The sequence below is a fragment of the Streptopelia decaocto genome (genome assembly GCF_964273445.1).
Source record: "Streptopelia decaocto genome assembly, chromosome: 18".
Lineage (NCBI taxonomy): Eukaryota > Metazoa > Chordata > Aves > Columbiformes > Columbidae > Streptopelia > Streptopelia decaocto.
The window spans coordinates 5,076,976-5,098,081 of record NC_138673.1 but is presented as its reverse complement, the minus strand read 5'-3'; the positions used below and the strand labels follow the sequence as shown (position 1 = coordinate 5,098,081).

The following is a 21,106-nucleotide window of genomic DNA, read 5'->3' as shown; positions in this document are numbered from 1 at the left end:
ATTTCAGAATGTGAAGCTGCTGCGTGCGAGCGGTAGATGAACCCTCTGCTCTTCCTTTTCAAGAAGTCTAAGCACTGCCAACTGAACTGGTAGTTTGTTTTATTAAGTGTCATTTCTATAAAACAAATGCACAAATTGTGAAAACTTACAGTAAAAGAAACCGGATGTTTACAATGACTCGATGAGTTTAACAAACTCTTACCTTTTTTTTTTTCTCTTGCATGTAATAGCGGGTCTAGAAAACGTCATGGTTACATGGGTAACAGTCACTAATACTGCACTATTGCAAAGCACGGGAATGAAACTCTTACAAGGAACTATGACTTCTTCCAAATTGCCGTTATGTTCACACCAGTTAGAACAACAAGGTAAGTGAATGTGGGGTCTGATACCACATTGTTTATTAGGATTTCAGTCAGCTGCTCCCCATTCGCTCGAAGCTCTGGCCACTTGAGAATCTGTGAGGAGAACAGAGTTTGGGTAGGAAACAAAAGGTGGTTTTGTCTCCGAAAGTGGGGGGTTATTGATTATTGCAAGGCCTGGTTTGATGATCGGGTCTATGTGGAATCCATTTCCCAACCAACCCGGGGAAGCTGAACCAAAGGGTCTTTGCCTGCCTGAGGGAGATGGTGCAACTTTATGATGCTGCTAAAGTAGCAGCGTTTAATGCAGAGGGAAAGATCATGTAGTATGTAGTAAACTACATGCAGATCAGAAAGGGAAAAGTGAAAGCAGCTGCCCCTCAGTCCTGGAGGAACCGATTGTTGATTTGGGCAATATATTTTCAAAAAGTTTATGGGACACAAGGTCACCTCACACCTGTATAAGGGCAGCTCAAAACCAGGCTCTGGAGTGGAATCCCTTGAGTGTTTCACTGTCCTTACAGAGTCCTCATCATCGGGGGAAGAGTAGTTGCCCAAAGGAGAACTATCTCTGGAGGCCAGGCAAATACCAAGCCGAGAAAAAAGTGGTGTAAGTATAGGGAAGTGGTGAAACCCATCAGAGAAGTGGTGTCTGCACGCCTGTAGTGGTGGGCTCTCCAGTTTAATCCGCACTTTTTCAGAGGGCCCTTCTGCTGGGAAAAGCTGCCGAGCTGCAGAACGCAGGAACAAATACACTTGCCTTCCAGCTCCTAATTCCTGTCACAGTTGTGTTTGTGGGAGATTTGAAAGATGGGCTTGGTCACGCACTGGAGATTGCTTTTAGTTGCTTGTGTATGTCAGGTAGAGGAATCACGAGGTGTGTTCTGTGCTCAGGAGCCTGGAGTCAGCCCCACCCAAACGGTAAATGAGACCAACCTGTGCAGGCGGGATCCTCTTGTCTGAGCGTTTGCCCTTTGCAGAGTTCCACGCTGTGGTGTAGTTTGAGAGGCTGTACATCCACACACTTCCCTTCTCATCACCACAGAACACATATTCTTTTGCTGGAAGACCAAAAGAAGCAGCTGGAAAACGACTGTGGAACCGAGAGTCCATTCTGCTGTAAAGCAGAGCTCAAGAAAGTGCTGTAGGGTTCCAGGGGAGGATGTTACATTTCAGAAAAATTCTGTTTCCAGCAAAAATATATTAATCTACCTCACCCTGAAAAGGTAAATTAATTTAGAGATAAATTGGCTATCTTACTCCAGCACAGAAAAGCTAGTGGTAAATGTTTTAGGATTTCTTCTGACTACTTAGTTTTGCAAAGTGGCAATCAAATCAGGTTTATTTATTTATTGTTAGTTTTAAAAGCCAGCTGACCTGTGCGTGGAATTCCTGCTTTACTTCAGATGCACTGAGAGTTCAAATGCCTCTAGAAAAACTACATGTGGCCAAAGCCATCAGCTCTTTGTGCTCTGAAAACCTGTACAAGGAAGACTATGGTTGGTGTAACACTGTAAGCCTGAGTTGTTCCCCCATTATATGGCAGAATATAGCTGCATTTATGTGTTACTTATTTATATACTGCTAGGCTGTTGCTGCACTGTATTGGAGTGCAGGGAGTTGAGGGCTCTTGTTGCTCGCAGAGGGGAGCAAGGGATCTCTCCAAGGGATGCAAGGGGATGCTCAAAGTAAACCCCCACTCATGTGGCCACCTTTGCCGCAGTGACTGCTGCGGCCTCGCTGTGTGCCCCAAAAGGGTGCCGTGTGTCCCAAAAGGGCTCTGCCTACCTGGGCAGGTGCTGAGCGTCAGGTAGGACATGTCTGTCGTGGACCATTCCAGCTCAGCTAGAATAACCGCAGACACCGTTCGCTGACATCCTTTCCCCTTCGCGTCAAAAGAGCGACTCCAGCTCCACACGTAGATGCAGCCCGGTTTAGAGCTCTTGGAAACTGGGGAGGGAAGAGGGGAGAGGTTGTGTCAGCTGCTGAGCAGTGAAAGGTCACAAACCCAAGGTTGGCCTCTGGTCAAGGTGGTCCAACCACAAAGTGGCTTTTACGATGTGGGACCTGATACCAGCAGCAGCTGTTTCTACCTCCTTTACCTTATTTCAGGATAGTTGGAGGCTGCAGAGGGATTTTTCAGTCCTGTGCATATGTTCCTCAACAGTAGAACAAGCATCAGCTATTCAAACACTCTCAGATGTGGGAATCTCCAATTCCCATGCAAAAAGCGCTACTGCTGCCACCAGCCCACATTTTAGGGAAAGGTAAGTGACTCTGGGAGATAACTCTGCCCTGTGTAGCCCTCAAAAGTCTCCAGAAGAGGTAGTCACACCCCACTGAGTCCCTCTGCTCCGCATGCTGCCTTCAGCCTGGTGGATGCTGAGGTCCCTGACTGTTTTTCTGGATTGGGCTATTGTGTTTATACTCACCAATGACATCATCATTCAGAAAAGCCAAACCGTCAACCCTGTGGGATGTTGTCATGGCTCCGTCCTCATCGGGAAACTGGAATACGGCTTCAAAAGGCCTGGAATAGGGGAAGGGTGGGAAGAGTAAAGTCCTGAATGGGCAGCAGTGGAAGGGCACTTGGGTACAGAAATTCATGTTAGTGAGTCTCTCGCCAAACTCAGATGCATTCCAGCTTGAACTTAAGCTTTCGGCCACCTGGGTTTATTAATACAGCAGAAGCTTGTTTGCTTAAGAGACTGCTGGTTTACTTCATCTGTTTTTGTAGGCATTCAGGATTAGTGCGTGTCAGCAGGGCATGGCTTCCCTTGCTTCTTATGTAATTTTTTCTGTGCTCCCACAGAGTGCCAGTTTCCTGGGTAACCTCACGTCCCAGAAGCAGGGCAGGTCTTGTGAGACTGGAACTCAATGGAAGAATTTACACTCCTTTACACTAAATTCAACATAAAATGCCCTTAAGTTTTAAGGTATTGTATTGCACTCAGGCCAGCCCTCCTTCACAGCAGCCTGCAACAGCTGTAGGCTGGAGCATCGATACAAGCCCAGGGCCGGTAGCTTTGAACAATTCTTTAGCATTATGCTATTAATAGTAGTTTTTCTTGAGTATGTTAAATTTGGTAGGACATGCTGCTTTTCTTGCTCGGACCTCCTTGGTTAGTAGTAAAGCCTTTGCTAGAACTACTTTTTGTTATGGAAAGCAAATGCATGCCACCAGCTTTTGGTTCTCACCTGCTTTTTTGCTCCTTATCCAGTTTTATATTCCAGGCAAAGCAGCCGCTTTCACAGCCAGCCAGCAAGTACTGATCTGGGCATGTGGGGACCAGGGCAATCCGTAAGGGGATGGAGAGCACCTCCAGCACCAGCAGCTGGCTAGAAGAGAAGGCAAAAAGAGAGAACAAGCAGTTAGGTGGTGCTGCGACATGATAGTTACAGGCTCCTGGACTGGCCACATCTGGTTTTTGAACCTTTACCTTGCTTTGAAATTGTAGTCACAGTCTGGAATCCCAATATCCCAGAGTGCAATTCGCTTGTCATAGGATGCAGCTGTGGGACACAGAAGAGAAGCAGGTAGTGACACCGCTGCTCATCTGGCTCTTCTTGTGCTAGCTGGCAATTCTACCTGTGTCACAGGCCGTAACATGCTAAGCCTGCGGCAGCAGAGAGCTCATTAAAGCACAGCAGCAGTCACCGAGGCTCCTGGCTCAACACCACGTCACAGACACTGTCAAACATGCACGGTCGGAAATTTGCATTCTTATCCTGTGCTCTAAGAGGAGCAGATAAAAGAAAGTTTGTTTCCTGGTGTCCGTTAGTAAGTTGTGGCTTCACACGGTCATTAATTAGTGCCCCTTTGAGCTCATGTATCTGGTCATGGATTCTAGTGGAATCTAAAATCTGAGCTCCAACCGCTACTCTCAGACACTTTATTCCACATATCCATGGTTTACTGTGTTCACATCCACAGCGGCTCCCGTTGGAAAAATTACGTACTGATGTAAAATGTGAAAGAATTTTAATGTCTTTGTCACCAGGCTGATAGACTGACAGCAGAAAGAACCCCAATAGATTACTCAGTGTAATCTGGATTCTAATCAGGTGGCATCGCTCAGAGTAAACAGATAAGTGTCCAGTCCCCAAACAGCTCTGCAAAGACTCTCCTTTTACTGCTATAAACTTTTTTATGCAATAAAATGAGCCTTGCTGCCCACACCATTCATTAATTGGATGTGCTATCAACCTCCTTACCCCTCCAGGCTTCTGCCTTTTGCACTCTCTCAAGCTGCTTCTTGAAAAGTATACACTACAGATACCTGTGTTTTAAAAAAAAATTTCCACTTTTAATGGTTCATGTAGCACCCTAACCGCTCCAGGATATGGGTAATTTTAGGCAAGAGAAAGAAACAATGTGCTGTGGGGTGCAGGTGTGGCCTGAATAGCTCTGAACAGCTCACTTCACAGGCCTGACAATGCAGCTGCAATTTGTAATATGATGGTTCACTTCCCACTGGACTGTAAGGCTCAGCCTTTGTGGACCCTACTGTGGCAAAGCTCTGTTCTACCTCAGGACATGAATAAAAATGCCTGATGAGGCACAGAACTCAAAGATTTTCGTGTATTCAAAAGCAATTAAGCGCATAGTTTTGCTCGTTGGAAAAAATGAAATCCAACAGCCCATTTTACGCTGCATTGCCCTGTCACCATGCTTGTGAGAACCCTGTCAGCTGCCGGCTCGCTGCCTGGCCCCCAGCAGACTGCTCTGGCTGCCATTCTTCTTACTCATCCCTGCAGAACAGATCTGCTGCTGAGCTTGTTTGTGGCTAACGAGTGCGTGACAGCCACCCTGAGAGCTACCGAGAGAGGAACAGGAGCTGCTGCACCTCAGCTGAAGAGTCAGGCTCTGTGGCTGCAAGCATTTGTACCTTATGTAGATTAGTGCCACATCAGACTAACAACACTCTCTCTGTAATGCCTGCCCGTGCTTTGTGTATGTGTGTGGGGTCCCTGTAAATATTCTAAGCATTCACCCACCCACAGCTGCCTGCACTGGTGACAATTCCCCTGGTTAAGGAAGCCCAGCATTTCCTAGATTAGGTCCTAAAGCTAAAGAGATTCTGAACCAAGACTTACTGAAGAGGTGAGTTTCTCGAGTTGGGCCGAAGCAGACAGTAGCAATGGGCTTTTTATGAGCCTTTATCTCTCCGTAGCAGAAGTCAGCCGCCACGTGAATCAGTTTGACGATCCCTCTCCTCCCAGCAGCAGCCAAGATATTATGAGATTTTTTCCGGCCGTCGCCGATTACCATTGTGAGGGTTGTCCATGCAACGCTGAAAAACTCCTAGGATAGAAAGAAACAAATCGCATGAAGGAGAAGAGCCAGCAGGATGGCTGTTAGCTCAGAGATAAGACAACTGCCACGAGAGCTATTCAGGTGAAATGACACAACTATTCGAGACAGAGCACTGAACCTCAAAACAACCCTCCAAAGAACACAAACTATCACACCAGAATGTTTATTCCTCTGTGCTGTCATGTGGTCTTAGCAGTCTGTGTGCCTGTGTGAGCAGAAGGGAGGCAGACAGGCTAAAAGGATAAGCAAGAAATGTTTACTATCTAAGATCTGTCCATGCTAATGCCTGAAACCCTTTCAGAACTGTTTATAATATCTATTATGTATACACCTGTGTAACTATAGTGGATGATGGTATTTCCATTCAGTGCTTACTCTTCCCACTTGCAACCTACCTCTGTCACCACCTTATACTTTTTCAGCACCGTCCCCGTCTCACAATCAATCAGACAGACGGATTCCCCTCCACACGTTGCCACAGTTCTGGAGGAGCTCACAATGGGATCTGAAAGATGAAAAGAATAGGTGAGAAGTTCCCATGTTCATGGATAACACATCAAGACTGCAGCTTATCACTGTCTGGTGCTCTCCCAGTCTCCTGTTTTCAACGTCGAAGAAGAAGTAGGTAAGCAAGTCTCTTCCTGACAACGGAGACTACAGCTTGAAGGAGCAGGGGTCTAACGCATGGAGTCCGCTGGGATTCCAGAGCCGGGTGGTTCTGGGAATCCTGCAAACCTCTTTAAGAGCTCACCTTTCCTGGCTCCACAGTCTAGCAATGGCTCGAAGACACAGGACCAGAGCTGCGTTTTAAAATCCTCGCGGCTGTTGCCTTTACTGTGACACTGAAGAAAATGCAATGGCTCTGCACTGACATCCTCCTACAATAAACCATCCACATTTAGAAAATTCATTCCCCTGACAGCGGTTTGCCTGTGACTGCCTTGACAGAACCCTCTACTGAACACAGCAATCTGAATTAAAGTGCAGTATTTTTCAGCCCTTCTGTGCTACAGAGAACAAGAGAGACCGAAATGCCACCAATGCTCAAGACTCCTAAACCAGCAGGCAACTGTTGAGAAAAGATGTGCCCAGCAGACCCCAGCAGTCACCCCCATTTCCTGCAGCAGAGAAATGTGAAAAACCCTTTAGATCCCCACTGGTCTGAGCTGAGGGGGAAACACGTTTCCCCATGCAGCCATTGGTTTGACCGGAGAGCAAGTCATGCCAGTCCCATTTCTAAGAACAGGCTTGCAGTGCACCACCTCAGAGCGCTGGTCCATCCATCCCCTGGCAGGGGATTCACTGTCTCCAGGGAGGCCCTTCCCTGACGCCTCTGAGAGATTTAAAACAACAAAAAACAAAACAAAAACCGTAACTCACAATGTATCTGGTCAATTATGAGCTCCAGGCTGTGTAGAGCTCTAATGAAATCTGAATGCGGCTCCTCCCACCAAACCAAGAGTCCCAAGGGGCCTGATGAACATACCTTGCCCTTGGAGATCTTCACTGGGGTCAAGCTAACAACCCCGTTGTTCTCCTCCTGGCTTTCCTGTTCCCCTGTCCGCTGGCTGGATCTTCTGTTGCTTTGCCCCTTGGGAAACTGCTCTCCATTCTTATGCGTCCCTTCAGCTCCCTGCTCTGGTGTTGCCTCTTTGGCTGGCTGCTTTGATGTTCTCAGTGTATCAGGAGCTGGGTCATCCTGCACGTGACTGGACTTCTGGGGATTAACTACAGCCTCCTCCTCGGTGTTTGCCTGTGACTTGGACCTCTTGTTTCCAGAGCCTGCTTTTGAATTGTTTCTTTTCCTCTTGTTGGGCGTTACTGTGACCTATAAAGCATGCTGTCAGTTCTGCAGAAGGTTTCTAGCTTCCCTGAGATGTGCAGATGATTTATAAGTCAGAGATTAATTATTCAAACACAAGTACCCTCCCATAGTTGCAGACTGGGATCCAACAGAGTCCAGAGCTGCAGAGTTCCTAGAGGCAGAAGCTAATGAAAAAATCACACAGCCAGACTCATTTTCATCTCCCTTCCCTTGTCCCTGTTACTTGCAATTTACATACGATATGAAAAACCAAATACGGCCCATGGACTGAGGGGGTTCAGTCTGCAGCCATTTCAAACAGGGCAAGCACCATCCTGGTCTGGCCATGCATCGGCCCAGTTCTCTCACTAAAAACATCCCTTCCTCAAAGGAGAGGTGGAGTCAGCAGGACTATACTCATGAAATCTTTTGGGTCTTCTACGAGAATGGAAGCTCTCTCCTCTTGGATAGCAACCCAACACTCACACTGCTGGGAAAGCTTCAATCTGGTCATAAAAAATAAGCCTTGGCTGTTGAACATAGGCTGGAGCCTAAGCCTGCCCTTACAGTTACCAAAAAGTCCTAATGTGAACTAACATGAGCTACTGAATTCATAAGAAACAGAAAGTTGTTAACGTAACTGGAAAAATCACCTACCTGACCCACATCCTCTGCAGCTTCCCTGGGGCTTTCTGTGGTTTCTTCCTCATCCTCATCCGTCTTCTCCTCTGCTTCAGTATCTGTGCTTAACTCCAGACCCAGTGACTGTGCCAGAAACTCTTCTGCAATCATTTTCACCTTAGAAGCAAGTATGTGGATATGTGAGGCTTCAGGCTGCAGAGTCCTCGCCTGAAGAACAGGAGGGTGAGTGAAGTGTAACCTACCCGCCAGCGGGTGAATTCGCTGAGTGAGCTGGGTCCATATACTACATTGGTTTGTACTGACTTCAGGAACTTTTTCTTGACGGACTTCACTTGCTCAGCCGTGTATTTCTCAGGAAGTTGGTCACGGAAGAATTTTTCCCAGTGAGCGGTAACCTAGGCAGAAAGGCTCAGTTTGTTCAATAGAACACTACAGAAAACCAGAGCAGAAAAACACAAGAGTACTTGTGAAAGCATTTAAGAAGTTGCCAACCCTGAGGCTCTGCTACCCATGTGATGGCACTGCTTCCATTTATTTTATCAGTGTTCAAACCACGACTTCAGCTAACACGAAACCCAGTTCCTCTGAGCCAAGCTTAAGCGAGCGTGGCTAAGCAGATACCATCAACATGGACCCAGAGCAATGCCCATTTTTGTGTCTCTGGATTCATAGCAAATGTTCTTATGGAGTCTTACACTGTGCTCTGCTAACAGGGAGTACCTGACAGGCAACTAATTTATTGTATCAGGCACAGGATAACTAGGATGTTTTGAATTTTCTTATAGTTCAAGCGCATGCGTGAGCTGGACTGGTGAACATGTCATCCCCATTTATAAAGACACCTGGACCCCAGAAGGCTTCTGAACTATGGGTACCATCATGCAGATGGCTCATCTATCAGCAGAGTTTCCCGTTTGATGGTTTCTGGTGGGCAGTAACACACTTGTAAGCATTCGGACCCAACAAACACTCTACATTTAGACATGTCAGTAAGAACTGGGCAGCCAGGCACAAGGCAGCAACATCATGGAAAGGTATCTGGGGCACAGATAACAGCACAGAATGAAGACCACGGGGGAGCACTTGGTGTCTCATTAAACAGCCCACCATGCCCGGCTGCCTGGCGGATAAGAGGCTGAGCAACCCTCACCAAGACTCTTTGAGGTATGAGGTATTACACAGACAACACTTAGCACAATAAGCCATCCGAGTCTTCAGTATTTGATCTCTCCACCGCTGCTACACACAGGGAATTAACAAGATCAACTAACTCGAATATAAATGGTAACAGCAATACTGCACAAAAAAACCCTTTTTCATAATAAAAAAATAATATTGCTCAAGATCACAAAGTACTTTGTGAAAAGAATCAGTCAGGAGCTAAACTGTGTACACAAATGAGTGAAAATACAGTTCCAAAGAGGCAGAGCCGAAGATCATACCAGAATTATTGTTAACCATTTGATGCTTGTTTGCAACTCTGTCATTATTTAGTTACTTCTCAGGTGTTTAGAGATTAAGAAAATATCACACATCTTACCTTGCTGGTGAGCTTACGACTGTTGACACGCCTCACGTGATTAGCCAGTTTGGTTATGTCCTTGCCATTGAGTAGCCGAAGGTTTTGCAAAAGAAACATTACTTTATAGTCATCGTTGAGCTAGAAAGAGAAGATATCAGAGTTACAAAATTCATACACATAGTACTTGCTCTAGCTTTAGTCCTTTATTAAAATACAGCCAAGGATGAGAAGAATGTATTTAGACAGGAGAAGCCATTTCGTAAAATCTTCCCAGCATTTCCGACTTGAATATCACCTTTTAGTTGCACATTAACGTTCTCCTATGAGTTGGGATCTTCAACTGCAGACAAAAGAGTCCCGCCTCACGCTTATGCAGTACTAACATCCAACAGAAGGTGGTGGTGGTGTAACCAGGCTCATCTGCTCCAGTTTGAAGTGCAAGGCAGGTTTTCTGTTCACCTCCTTTAACTCTGAGAGCATCTAGGACAGGAGACCTGTCCTGCCAGTTCCGCAGTCCAGTTCACCACACAGCCATGCACACACTTCTGCCACCACACAACAGCAAATAAGCACCTGGGGACAGTGATGGTGGCTCATGCCAGTTTAAAGCACAAGTAAAATTAGTTTTGGATGCTTAAACTGTACAGTCAGCAGAGCTGCTTGAGAGAAGTCAGAAAAACTAAACTGGACTAATCCCCAAGTTTAATCCCTCATCAGAGGAGCAAGTCTGCCCTTCCAGAGCACAATGGGCACTAAAACTAACATATAAGAAGGACGCTTCTATATGTCATTTCTCTATTTTGCACAAGCATGAGCCTAAGATATCCCGCCTGATAAGTGACCTAAAATGGGACTCTCGCCTGGAGAATCGGGGGTTCAAGATACTCAGATTTTCATATCTGAGTGGTTTTGGGTGAGTCACTTCTGCAGACCGGGAAATAGTGGCACAAACGGGTGAAACAGCGCAAAAAGACCGGCTGCTTTCTCAGGTGCCCTAACACATGCTGCCTAAGAACATTATATAGGAACGAGGTACAACTGCTGTTGGTTTCTCCCTCTGTTCAGTGCTTAGCTTGTAAGGATGGGAGGTAACTCACTGTCAAGTACACGTTGTTCTCGTAGGTTAGCTCCTCCAGCAGCGGGAACTGTTTCAGAGCAGTTACATCTTCCAGTTTGTTGTTACTGCAGTTTAGGACACGCAGATCAGGCAAGGTTAGACTGTTGGGAAATTTGTCCAGTAAATTATCAGAGAGATCCAGTTTCTGCAGATGCCTCAGACGGGAAAACAAACGCGGGTCTAAGTCTCCAGTCTTCAGCTGTAGCTTGGACAGGCTGAAAACAGAAAAGAACGTGAACTTTCTGCAGCTCATTGGAGAAACAAGTGCTGACTTTCACAGGGTACAAGGTCCCACTTGGTGGCACCTCTCAGTCTGGCACAACTCACCAAGTAAATCCGACCAAACCTGCTTTCTCCTGTCTGCAGTTCCTGACTGCAAACACACACACACGGAAAAGACGCTGTGTCTGAGCTAAGAGACACCATCAGAGACTCAAATCTACCAAAGCGTTTGCAGTACAATTAATCTGCGATCTGGGTAAACCTCCTATGGGTAATAGAGCCGGCTGTGAGCAGTGAATCACCGGAAAAGTTCTCGTTTGTAGAAAAAAATTCTCTAAGAATGTTGGTACTTTATTGCTTTGCAATGTAAATTCAAGGAAACAAGCTGTGGCAATACAAGACACTTATTCACTACACCATCAGTCTACCCTGTCCACAGAGAAGGCACTAGAATCACTATTTCTCTCATTTTTCTGAATTCATAATCTCAAATAGTCCTGCCCTCACTTCATGCAGACACTTGGACTCACACCACAATGTGGCAGATCAGATCAGTTTGCTGATCTGGCTCACAACTTTCCTTCTCTGCATTAAAAGTTCAGGCCAAGTGCAGAGTAGGTCCCCAAATCATTTGGCTGTTTTCAAAGAACTAACTTCACCCAAAAAAGAGTGGCTGTCCCATTTCTTTTACAGTGAGTTTTGCTGCAGAAACTTCCAATGGCAACTACGGAAATCTACCTCACAAAATCCCAAGGCTGCCACCAAAACGGGCATTCTGTCCTGAAAGACGATGTGGTAAAATATTTGTGAGGGAACAAAATATTCCTTCTCTGTGAGAAAGTGAAAAATGCATATTATAAGAAGGGTCATTTAGATTTGATTAGACCATTTAGTTGAGCTCCATCGGGAGCTTCTAGTCCTGACAGCCAATGTCTCTCGAGGACACAAGTGTGAGTTCCTTTAACAAACACAATCTCCATCTCTAATGGTTGGTAGAAAAAGGCCTTCTAAATATAAATGAAGTGTGAATAAGTGAGGTAAATAAAATTAGGAAGCAAGACCACTTCTCCTTCACTTGCCATCTCGGAAGCCTTAACCAGCCAGTCAAAGAATATAAGAAAAGCTGAGCAGAATTCAGCTGGCAGCAAAGCTGAGTGTGAATATTGTGTCATTTTGGGGAGAAACTCAACACAGTGTTCCCCAAGTGGGTGTCTTGTAATCCTACCTTTCAAGATCATAGTACAAAGCTGGGTGGAAAAAGCTGCACTTTAGAAATCCGTTACTTCAAACATCTCAACACCACTTTGTTACCCAGATTACCACAGCCTATAGTCTTTACATAAACATGTATGAAATGCAAAACTCTTACATCAGCAACAAAACCAGCAAAGGTGCCAGCTATCAGCTAACTGAGTCACTTGGATTGAGCAGTTCTAGAATAGCGAAATTCCACTGTATTAAATATTTGGAAAGACATATTCTCAATGACCTCTGTTAAGGATCTGAGCGACAAAACTGATTTTAGAGGTTTCTAAGTGTGCCAGAGGTTACTATCCCTCTCTGCAATGTTTGAGGTACTAACATAATTGGATTTAGAAGAGATGAAAAGTGATGGAGAGTGAGGAAAAGGGAGGGGAAATAATGCCCAAAATCTTTTTTAAAAGAGGCCAGAGAGATTTTCTTATTCACATTAAGCAACTGCTAGCAAAGACAGAAGTGTTTTGAAGGTAGGAAGCATATTTTAGGGTTAAGAAATCAGGATCCAGACTTAAGCACTTTTTACAAAAAGAAGTTGGCAGCATATATACGATATAAATTATATAAACGTTGAACTGGGGTGGCAACTGCTGCTAACCTATCTGGTGAATGCAGTTCTACTAGTGCTCACTGATCCTGCACTGAGAATGCCATCTCCTGTCCTGGGCTTTGTAACCGTCGCTCCATTTCAGTAAAATTGCTCATGGGAAGAAAGACAAAAAAAAAAGGACTGCCCAGGCTGAATTCCGCTGGAATTTTCCATGGGCCCATCTGCACTTACTTCAGCGTCTCGATCTTTCGGAGCCTCGTAGATCTTGGAACCGCTCTTTCCAAAAGAAGTTCTGTAGTAATTTTTGACATTTTTGATCTCCACCCCTCTGCTGGAATCCCTGATCGAGCAGCTGTAGGATCTCTTCTTGCAACCTTTCTGGTAAAACAAACAGGAATAAGAGGAAGCCCTTTCAACTGACTCCAAAAGGGGAAAAAAAGAAGCATTATGAGGTTAGCTACTTAATTTGCTGCTGTGTTTGAAGTCGCCTTTTTCACATGGTTGAAATGAAAACAGCAGAGATTGCTATTACACTGGGCACCCACTCGCAGCACACTGACCCAACCCATCTCCAAAACATCAGCGATATCTCCCTTGGCTATTAAAGCAACGCACTTGCCATAGATGAGAACTGTCCACGGGCTGATGGCACCTGGGACTAGGACGGTCTCACAGTCACCTGTTTGTACCTCTCCTGCACAACAGGGCTCTGCTCCAAAAACTGTGATATGCTTTCCAATAAACAGCAAAAATAAATACACATGTTGCAAATGTCTTCCTCCCAAGGAAATAACAAACATGCCTGGCTGACAATTTCTAAATTCCCTAAACTTTTGGAAAACTGAACTAAATACCGGAAATGCAAATACCCACCAATCATTAATGTTATTTCCTCACTAAGGAAAAAAAAATTAAAAATCAACATTCTGTATGTTATTGGTAATTAACAGATGTTTTCATACATTGTTGTGGATAGGACAGTACACACACAGATACACTGATATTTAGAATAACAACACTGAAAGGGCCAAAGTAGCTTCATGAAATTACTGTTTGTGGCTTACCACTCTGACACAGTTTCCAAGAGAGGGAAATAAAGAGAAAAGAGCTTCAAGGCCAGGCTCGAAACTGTCCTTTTGAGTTAGTCTCAGCGCTGCCTAAACGCCACTCCAGTAAATCGCGAGGAACACGTGAGGCACTAAGCTGTCCTTAGGCTCGACTTCGGCACCATAACACACCTACAGCACCCAGACCCATCACTTTGGCATTGCTTTGTTAACACCTGTGAGCAAGGGGAGTCCGTCCTGCATGAAATATTTTACACCAGCATGAAGAGCATTGAGCCTGAAAAACAGTTTGAACAGCAGGTGTTCAGGGTTTGATCCTCCGAGTGGCAGAGCTGTCACTGAAAGCCAACCCGGCCGCCAGGCCCTTACCTGCTGAACATAACAAACCTCCCTAAGTACCTGTAAGAAAAATTTGACACCAATGACTGTCGACGCTCCCGTCACCTTCTTTTTGACCACCCTGACACCTCAGACACAGCTGTGTCACCTGTGACACCACGGGAGCTGCAGGGACATAACACGTTGTCCCCAATCACTATGGGTGACACTGCAGAGGCACATTCAGTCACCCTGGGGCCTGATGAACCCCACAACCCGGCCTAACTGAGAACTGCCATAATCCGGCCAAATCACATAACCCAGCCTAACGGGAAACCCCCGTAACCCAGCCTAAACCAGGAACCCCCATAACCCAGCCTAACTGGAAACCCCCGTAACCCAGCCTAACTGGAAACCCCCGTAACCCAGCCTAAACCAGGAACCCCCATAACCCAGCCTAACTGGAAACCCCCGCAACCCAGCCTAACTGGAAACCCCTGTAACCTGGCCTCACCAGGAACTGCCACCCAAATTAGCCACCGACCTCCTCCTGCCCCACAGCGGCACCTCTCAGGGTCACAGTCGTGCTGTCGATTCGGCCAGACTACCGCAGCAGAGAATAAAATGAGTTTAGTTCTAACCACCCCACAGCAGCTGGGCCTCGCCTAAACCCAGGAGAGCCCGGTGCCACAGGGGCTGCACGACGCCGCCACCGCCATGCGGGGGATGACAACGACAACCACGCCGGCCTGCCACCCCATCCAAGGATGCGGGCGGCCCCGGCGGCCCCTCAGCCCGCGGCAGCCCCAGGGCCGTGCCCGGGCCGCGGGGTCCCGGCTGTGGGGCCCAGGCCGCGGCGCCGCCCGCGGGCAGGGATGTCGGCGTTGGCTTCGTGCCGAGGAGCCCAGGTGCGGCTCCGGGCCGCCGCCTCACGGTGCCCCCGCGCGGTGCCGGCTGCCCCGAGCCCGGAGGCGGCAGCGAGGGCCGGCGGCGGCCGCGGCCTGAGGCGCCCCCGCGGGGTGTGCGCGCTGCGGACGGGACTACAACTCCCAGCAACCCCCGCGGCGCGGCCGGGCCCCGCACCACTGCTCGGCGCCGCGGGGGCTGCTGGGAGAGCGAGTCCGCGTTCCCCGCCACCCCCGCTCATCCGCCCGCCCGCGCGGCTCGGGCCGAGCCCGTGTGTCCTGTCGCCGGCTCGGCCCCGGCCGCCCCCCGCACCTCCCCCGGCTCCCCTCACCTGGTAGCGGGGCCGGGTGGCGGCGGAGGAGGAGGAGACGGGGAGAAAAGGAGGGAGCAGGGGAAGGGGGGGGCCGTGTCCTGAGCGCAGCCGTGCGGGGATGGAGGCGGCGGGCGGCGGCGAAGGGCCGGGCTGCGGCTGCAAGGGGATCCGCTCCTGCCTGCTCTGCGAGGGGCCCGCGCAGGCCGCTCCGCCCCCGCAGGTACCGGGGAGGGGGCGTTGGGGCGGGGCCGGCGCTGGGCGGGGCGGCGGCGGAGGGGGCGCTGCCGTGTTCCCCAGCGCGGGGTCCGGCCGCGGGGTGGGAGGCTGGGACCCCCCCCGGCTCCCCATCGAGACACTGGGGCCCTCGGCTGGGGACAAACCCAGACCTGGGCTCAGGGACCTCCTGGGGGTATGTGTGAGCAGAGCCCATGTGGCTTCACCTAAATAACGTCCCAGATGCACACAGCAGCCTTGCAAACCCAGACAGGCCTTACTCGAGTTTCATACGTCAAGAAAAGGCAGCTTAGCCTTTTGGCCTTGGCGATTTTTATCAACTTTCCTCATTCAACATGTATTGATATGACAAACCGTGTCTCCGCGGCCAGCTCAAGGAATACTGGCCATTAATCTCCTTATACAGTTGGCACCGAGGATGATCTGTTCTTCCCTGTCTTTGCAGGATAAAAACATTAGAAAGTGGATTCACGCAGGCAGCTGTAAAAATAAGCAGGGAAGAGTTGTTCCCCAAAAGCAGCTCTAAAATTTCTCATGTCTGCAAGAATCCTGTACAGACGGTTTTCATGCTGCAACATCAAGGTCACAGGGGTAAATAATGGAAAAACCTCATTGTGATAAGTTTCTCCCTGCTGCTTTTTCTTCTCCATCGTTATTTCCACAGGGAGAAGATAATTTCACTTACTGTCCAGCTACTGGCCTGGCTAAAGGAAATGAGCGCTCGGAATTTGCTGGCTGGGCATTTCCATTTCCAGGGGTATTTCTGACAGAGGAGTTCATTAGCAAAGATGAAGAGGCAGAGATAGTTGAACTGATGGATCGGGATGACTGGAAACCATCACAGTCTGGCCGAAAGAAGCAGGTTTGACTTTAGAAGCACATTTGTCCTTAGATCCCTCTGGAAACGGAAAGCTGGTTTGAGTTAAAACACAGAATGTTTAGAGGTTTCATTAAATGTTTTCCTTTGGAAGCTTATCCTGAAATCAGTTGCAAGAGTTGTAATTAAAGTCGACTCTTGCAAAAATATATGAGTTACAACAAACAGTATTTGATAGCACAATGTTCAGGCAATTAAGTTCACACACTCTCCAGGTGAAAGAAGTGGGTGGTTTGGTTTGTTTCTACTTTACGGGTGAGAAATCTAATTCTAGAGAGATTAATGTAGCTTCAGCGAGTCCTTTTGCAACCTGGTGACTATAACACAACTCAAAAGCCTTGACCATGAGCCCCGTAGGGATCACAGCCTCCCCAAAAAGACTTTTCCCAGATTTTTTCCTAACACTAGCTTTTCCTTTGTTTTTTCCAACAGGACTATGGACCTAAAGTGAACTTCAAGAAACAAAGGCTGAAAGCTGGCAGCTTTACTGGTTTGCCAAGTTTTAGTAAAAAGATTGTAGCACAAATGAAGGCCTGCTCTGTACTAGGCGGTTTCTTACCTGTTGAACAATGTAATCTGGACTACATGCCAGAAAGAGGTTCTGCCATCGACCCACATTTTGATGACTGGTGGCTTTGGGGAGAGCGTCTGGTTAGCTTAAACTTGCTCTCAAAAACCGTGCTATCCATGTCTTGTGATTCAGAGGACAGTATCCAATTATTTCCCACTTTCAGCAAAGAAAATGGGGAATTAAGTCCCCCTGGATCTCTTACACAGACGTCAGCATGCAAAAATTCAGGCGAAGAAGCAGTCAACTGCGTTTTATCCCCAAGGCTTGTTCCAAGTAAAGAGGTGACTGTTGCCATTCACCTACCCCGACGGTCTCTGGTGGTGCTGTACGGTGACGCACGGTACAAGTGGAAACACGCAATTTACCGCAAGCATATAGAGCATCGCCGAATCTGTGTCACGTTCAGGGAGCTGTCTGCAGAGTTCAGCGCCGGAGGAACGCAGGAGGAACTGGGTAAAGAACTGCTAGAAATAGCTCTTTCGTTTCAAGGAAGACCAGTGTGATCAGCAAGAGGAAGCTAGCATTGTATTTTTGTTAAGAAATTTAAAAAATAAAGTACGGAATTTGTACAACTCGGTTTATTTCTGAAGTGTGCGTATGGAACCAGGTGTTTGCAGGGAGAAGCTCAATCAAATGGAAATTTAAGAAACAGAAATGGGGGAGTGCAAGGAAGGGGTGGGCTGCTTGTTTCTTCAAAGACTCTCCTGGGCAATGGGAGCTTTTAGGCAAAAGTCAGAAATGAGCTGCTGTATTCATTGTAACAAAATGCCAAAAAGCAAATAGCCAGTTTTTAGATACTCAAATGAAACTAAGAAAGAAATTTAGAATCATCAGACTGCCCTTGGCACAGATTCAGCCCAGGCCCTGCAGCAGATTGTAGCCTTTCCTGGGTTCTGTCACACTGCTTTCAGCCTTGCCCTGTGCCGTAGGGACACAACTACCTTCTCGCTCGCTTCAGACAGGTCCTTCAGAGATCCCCTCTCCAGGGGAGCAGGGTAAGCAAGCACCTCTCCACAGATAGTACAACACACTCAGACTAATTAAAGTAATTATCCTTTGCTGAAGATTCATGCTCTAACAGTGAGGACTGATCATAAATACTGTGTGTGACCCGTAACTTAGGTGACCACAGAGCAGCGTTTGCAGAGGGCCGATGCCGACTCATTCGCAGAGGCAGCCTGGACAGAGCTCAGAGCAAAAGCTTGCACAGGCTGTGTTATTTTCTGATCATTTGTCATCCCCGAACCCTGCTGTCAACTGTCAGTAGCAAGAGCCTGATTTTGGGATTCGGCTGGGCAACAGACTGCAGCATGGGCAGCTATCATTTTTTTTCTTGGCACCTCAGCAGTCAGGTTTGAATCATGCCTTGTACCTAAGACTCAAGGAGTCATTTGTAGCAGAAGCCGCTCTGGGGCCATCTGTCTGCTCCGAACAAACTTCTGTGCTCTTGAAAATGAAGCTGTACTGCCAAAGTGTGATCCTTTAATAAAGACAGTCGTGTTATTGAAACCATTCAGCACGCTCACACCTACAGCAGTAAAATGACTCTTTGCAACGCTGTCTGGTTTTGGTCGGTAAGCAAAGGGGACACATTTACACAGCTCAGCGTTCCTGCACAGCTGTATTCTGCCCTGGAAGTACTTCCTTGGCACAACATGCAGGTTTTTTGTGCCATAAACACTGCCCTCCGCTTCAGGAATGGGAGCTCTTCACCCAACAAAAGTTACTAGAAATCAGTTGGGTGAATCAGGATGTTTTTTATCAGTTTAAGCTACAGTCCTTTGTGGCTGCAATGAATGAGTCTCAGTTTGGCCCAGTATTTAAACAAGCATGGATATCTATGCGGTAATTCCGACAGGGACCTGCGAGCAGGGCACCCACGGGCCGTCCTAAACCTCAAACCTGCTCATGGCAGGGGTTGGACTGGGTGAGCTTTGAAGGTCCCTCCACCCCAAGCTATTCTATGACTCCATGTCCCTATCACCCTCTCAGCACTGAGCGTCTCCAGCAATCTGCTCTTTGCTCAGCAAACCGCAGCAATCAAGTACCTCCATTAACGTTTGGCCCTTGTTTCCAACGCTCCCTTTGTGATTTATATTGTGCTCTCAGCCTGTTAAGATACTTTCTGTGCGCGTACCTGCTGTTTCACTCTCTCCACAGTGAAAGCAGATGATGGCTTCTGATGAATCAGAGTGCCACAATAACAAGATACACAATATTAGTTCATTTTGTGCTCCGCATTTGTTGGCTCAATTTTTCTGCCTTGATCAAACTATACGGGAAGCTGCGGTTTTTGCCAGAAAATTCCAGCTCTTCCTAGTTGATATCTTCAATTTGAAAAAAATGCTAATAATTAAATACTGAGCCAAAAACTGAGAGCTTTGTCTAGATGTTTTTAAGTCCAAAACTTAATCTAGTCACTACACAGTCATTGCTATGTCTATCTTTTGCCATTTTTCACCCATTAAACAGCTTCTTGGGCATCATATTAGATCAAAATGCAATTACACACCCACCAGTTCTGTATTACTTTCTCAAATTTTATGTATTCTCTCCTAAAAAGCCAAGATTGCAGCACTGCAGAATATTAACAATTGCTTTGGACTGTCAAATACCATAGACATCTGAGAAAAGTATAAAGAGGTTTTAATCATAATTAATTAGCTCTTAAAAGTAATTTTGGCCACTATGCTAGTATTATTAACGTAAGACAAACTTTAATGGTCTTCATGTTATAGGAATTCCTAGCACAGCTGTTTGTCTTAGCCAAGATTAGCTCTTGTAAAACAGATACCAAGAACCAGGCCCTCATTAAAAGAAGTACAACTGTTATCTAGTTGTGTATTTTAATAGGAAAATATCTGACCAAGCTTAAAAGAAAATAAAAGGCAAAACCCAAGTTAACCCATAGAGGATGCTGGAGGACTTGAGCTGCCTTTCAAAAGACCAGTCTGAAATCAGCAAGAAGCGTAAAATATAGCAAGTTTATCCAGTTTCTCTCACACAGCTGGACAATAACTGAAATACATATGTTGTTCTACAGTAGATATTGTTCATGCAGAGATAAGAATAGGCAAAGCTAACACACAGAGTTGTTTTTTGCTCCTAGCACTTTGCACTCACGGTTGTCACAACCCTGGGCAGAAGGCAAGCGGCCAGTCATACACACTCCTCAAGAACCCTTCCCAAATTCAGGCAGTAATTGCTGAAACCACTTTGTTTGAAATGGGTACAGAGGACAACAGCCTGTGAGACGTTAATCAGTTGCACTGAGATCTGAATCTGAAGTCACAGCTTGGGGGGGTGGGTATTGAGGAAACCGTCTTAAAAGTAGATGCGACAAGATTTAGAAGATAACGACGCTACAGCAGCAGGGAAACTCAAAGGCCTTTTGGTTGGTTTGTTTTAAGGCAGGGGAAAAAAGAGAAAGAACATTATGAAATCCCACGGAAAGGCAAGAGGAGAATGTGAAGTTCAAGCAACCAGTCCCGCACCTGGCACCTCCATCCCCTGTTGTCCCCACGGCCAGCTGGGCCTGCCTGTCCCCAAGTCCCGTGCTGGGGAACCAGAGGATGTTCTCTGGGGCTGCACCCGCCCCACCAGCTCTGTAAAAACATTTCCACATATTTCAGGGCTTACTGCAGCGCGTGCTCCACCCCAGGCTCTTGCACCGTATCGCTTTCACCCATCACGTGAGGCAGGACCAGGCGGCTCAGTCCAACATCTCTTCCATTTCCCCTGGTCATAAAGCCTCTCCGAGAGTCAGATATCCACCGAAACAACCGGCGGCAGCTACCAGAGCCAAGCCTGCCCCAGGGTGACGTTAAAAATAGGGAGTAAAAGCTGCCACTAACCACAGTGAAGGGAGAACCCGATACTGCTGCGGCATCTCCCTCCAGCTCGTATTCGTGCCCGGTCTTGATTCCTGCTAACAAGGGAAGGAGAGAGAGAATTCGCCTCCTAAACCACGGCAGGTGCCCAGGAACAACACGAGGCAGGGCTGTGCCCTTCCCTGCATTAGGGCAGG

General features: G+C 47.2%; 2 protein-coding genes across 9 annotated transcripts; one reads left to right on the top strand and one right to left on the bottom strand.

Moving 5' to 3' along the window:
* Window positions 1-305: 305 nt before the first annotated feature.
* Window positions 306-20,818, bottom strand: LRWD1 (leucine rich repeats and WD repeat domain containing 1). 8 transcript variants are annotated; one of them, XM_082068344.1, is made up of 16 exons: window positions 20,719-20,818; window positions 13,025-13,171; window positions 10,745-10,979; window positions 9,666-9,785; window positions 8,368-8,520; window positions 8,141-8,281; window positions 7,166-7,507; window positions 6,431-6,557; window positions 6,075-6,184; window positions 5,460-5,667; window positions 3,803-3,875; window positions 3,561-3,701; window positions 2,795-2,892; window positions 2,151-2,312; window positions 1,299-1,423; window positions 306-458 (listed from the first exon to the last, which is right to left on the bottom strand). In XM_082068344.1, the coding sequence occupies exons 1-16, from the start codon at window positions 20,766-20,768 to the stop codon at window positions 318-320; spliced, it is 2,373 nt and encodes a 790-aa protein (XP_081924470.1). In that variant the 5' UTR covers window positions 20,769-20,818; the 3' UTR covers window positions 306-317. The 8 variants fall into 8 exon arrangements, with proteins under 8 accessions (XP_081924470.1, XP_081924472.1, XP_081924477.1 ...); XM_082068346.1 differs by lacking the exon at window positions 20,719-20,818 and adding an exon at window positions 15,416-15,556; XM_082068351.1 differs by lacking the exon at window positions 20,719-20,818 and adding an exon at window positions 15,416-15,541 and having other exon boundaries at window positions 13,025-13,167.
* On the top strand, window positions 15,304-17,650 carry ALKBH4 (alkB homolog 4, lysine demethylase). Its single transcript, XM_082068352.1, has 3 exons — window positions 15,304-15,617; window positions 16,296-16,493; window positions 16,941-17,650. Exons 1-3 carry the CDS (start codon window positions 15,516-15,518, stop codon window positions 17,580-17,582), a joined length of 942 nt encoding a protein of 313 aa, XP_081924478.1. The 5' UTR covers window positions 15,304-15,515; the 3' UTR covers window positions 17,583-17,650.
* Window positions 20,819-21,106: the final 288 nt, after the last annotated feature.

Coding starts and splice junctions, on each gene's coding strand:
- LRWD1 (XM_082068345.1), bottom strand. CDS start 13,593: ATGTTTGTTATTTCCTTGGGAGGAAGACATTTGCAACATGTGTATTTA. Junction 8,521..9,665: donor GTCGTAAGCTCACCAGCAAG/GTAAGATGTGTG, acceptor CTTTCTGCCTAG/GTTACCGCTCACTGGGAAAA. Junction 5,668..6,074: donor AGTATAAGGTGGTGACAGAG/GTAGGTTGCAAG, acceptor TTTCTATCCTAG/GAGTTTTTCAGCGTTGCATG.
- ALKBH4 (XM_082068352.1), top strand. CDS start 15,516: ATGGAGGCGGCGGGCGGCGGCGAAGGGCCGGGCTGCGGCTGCAAGGGG. Junction 15,618..16,295: donor AGGCCGCTCCGCCCCCGCAG/GTACCGGGGAGG, acceptor TTATTTCCACAG/GGAGAAGATAATTTCACTTA. Junction 16,494..16,940: donor AGTCTGGCCGAAAGAAGCAG/GTTTGACTTTAG, acceptor TTTTTCCAACAG/GACTATGGACCTAAAGTGAA.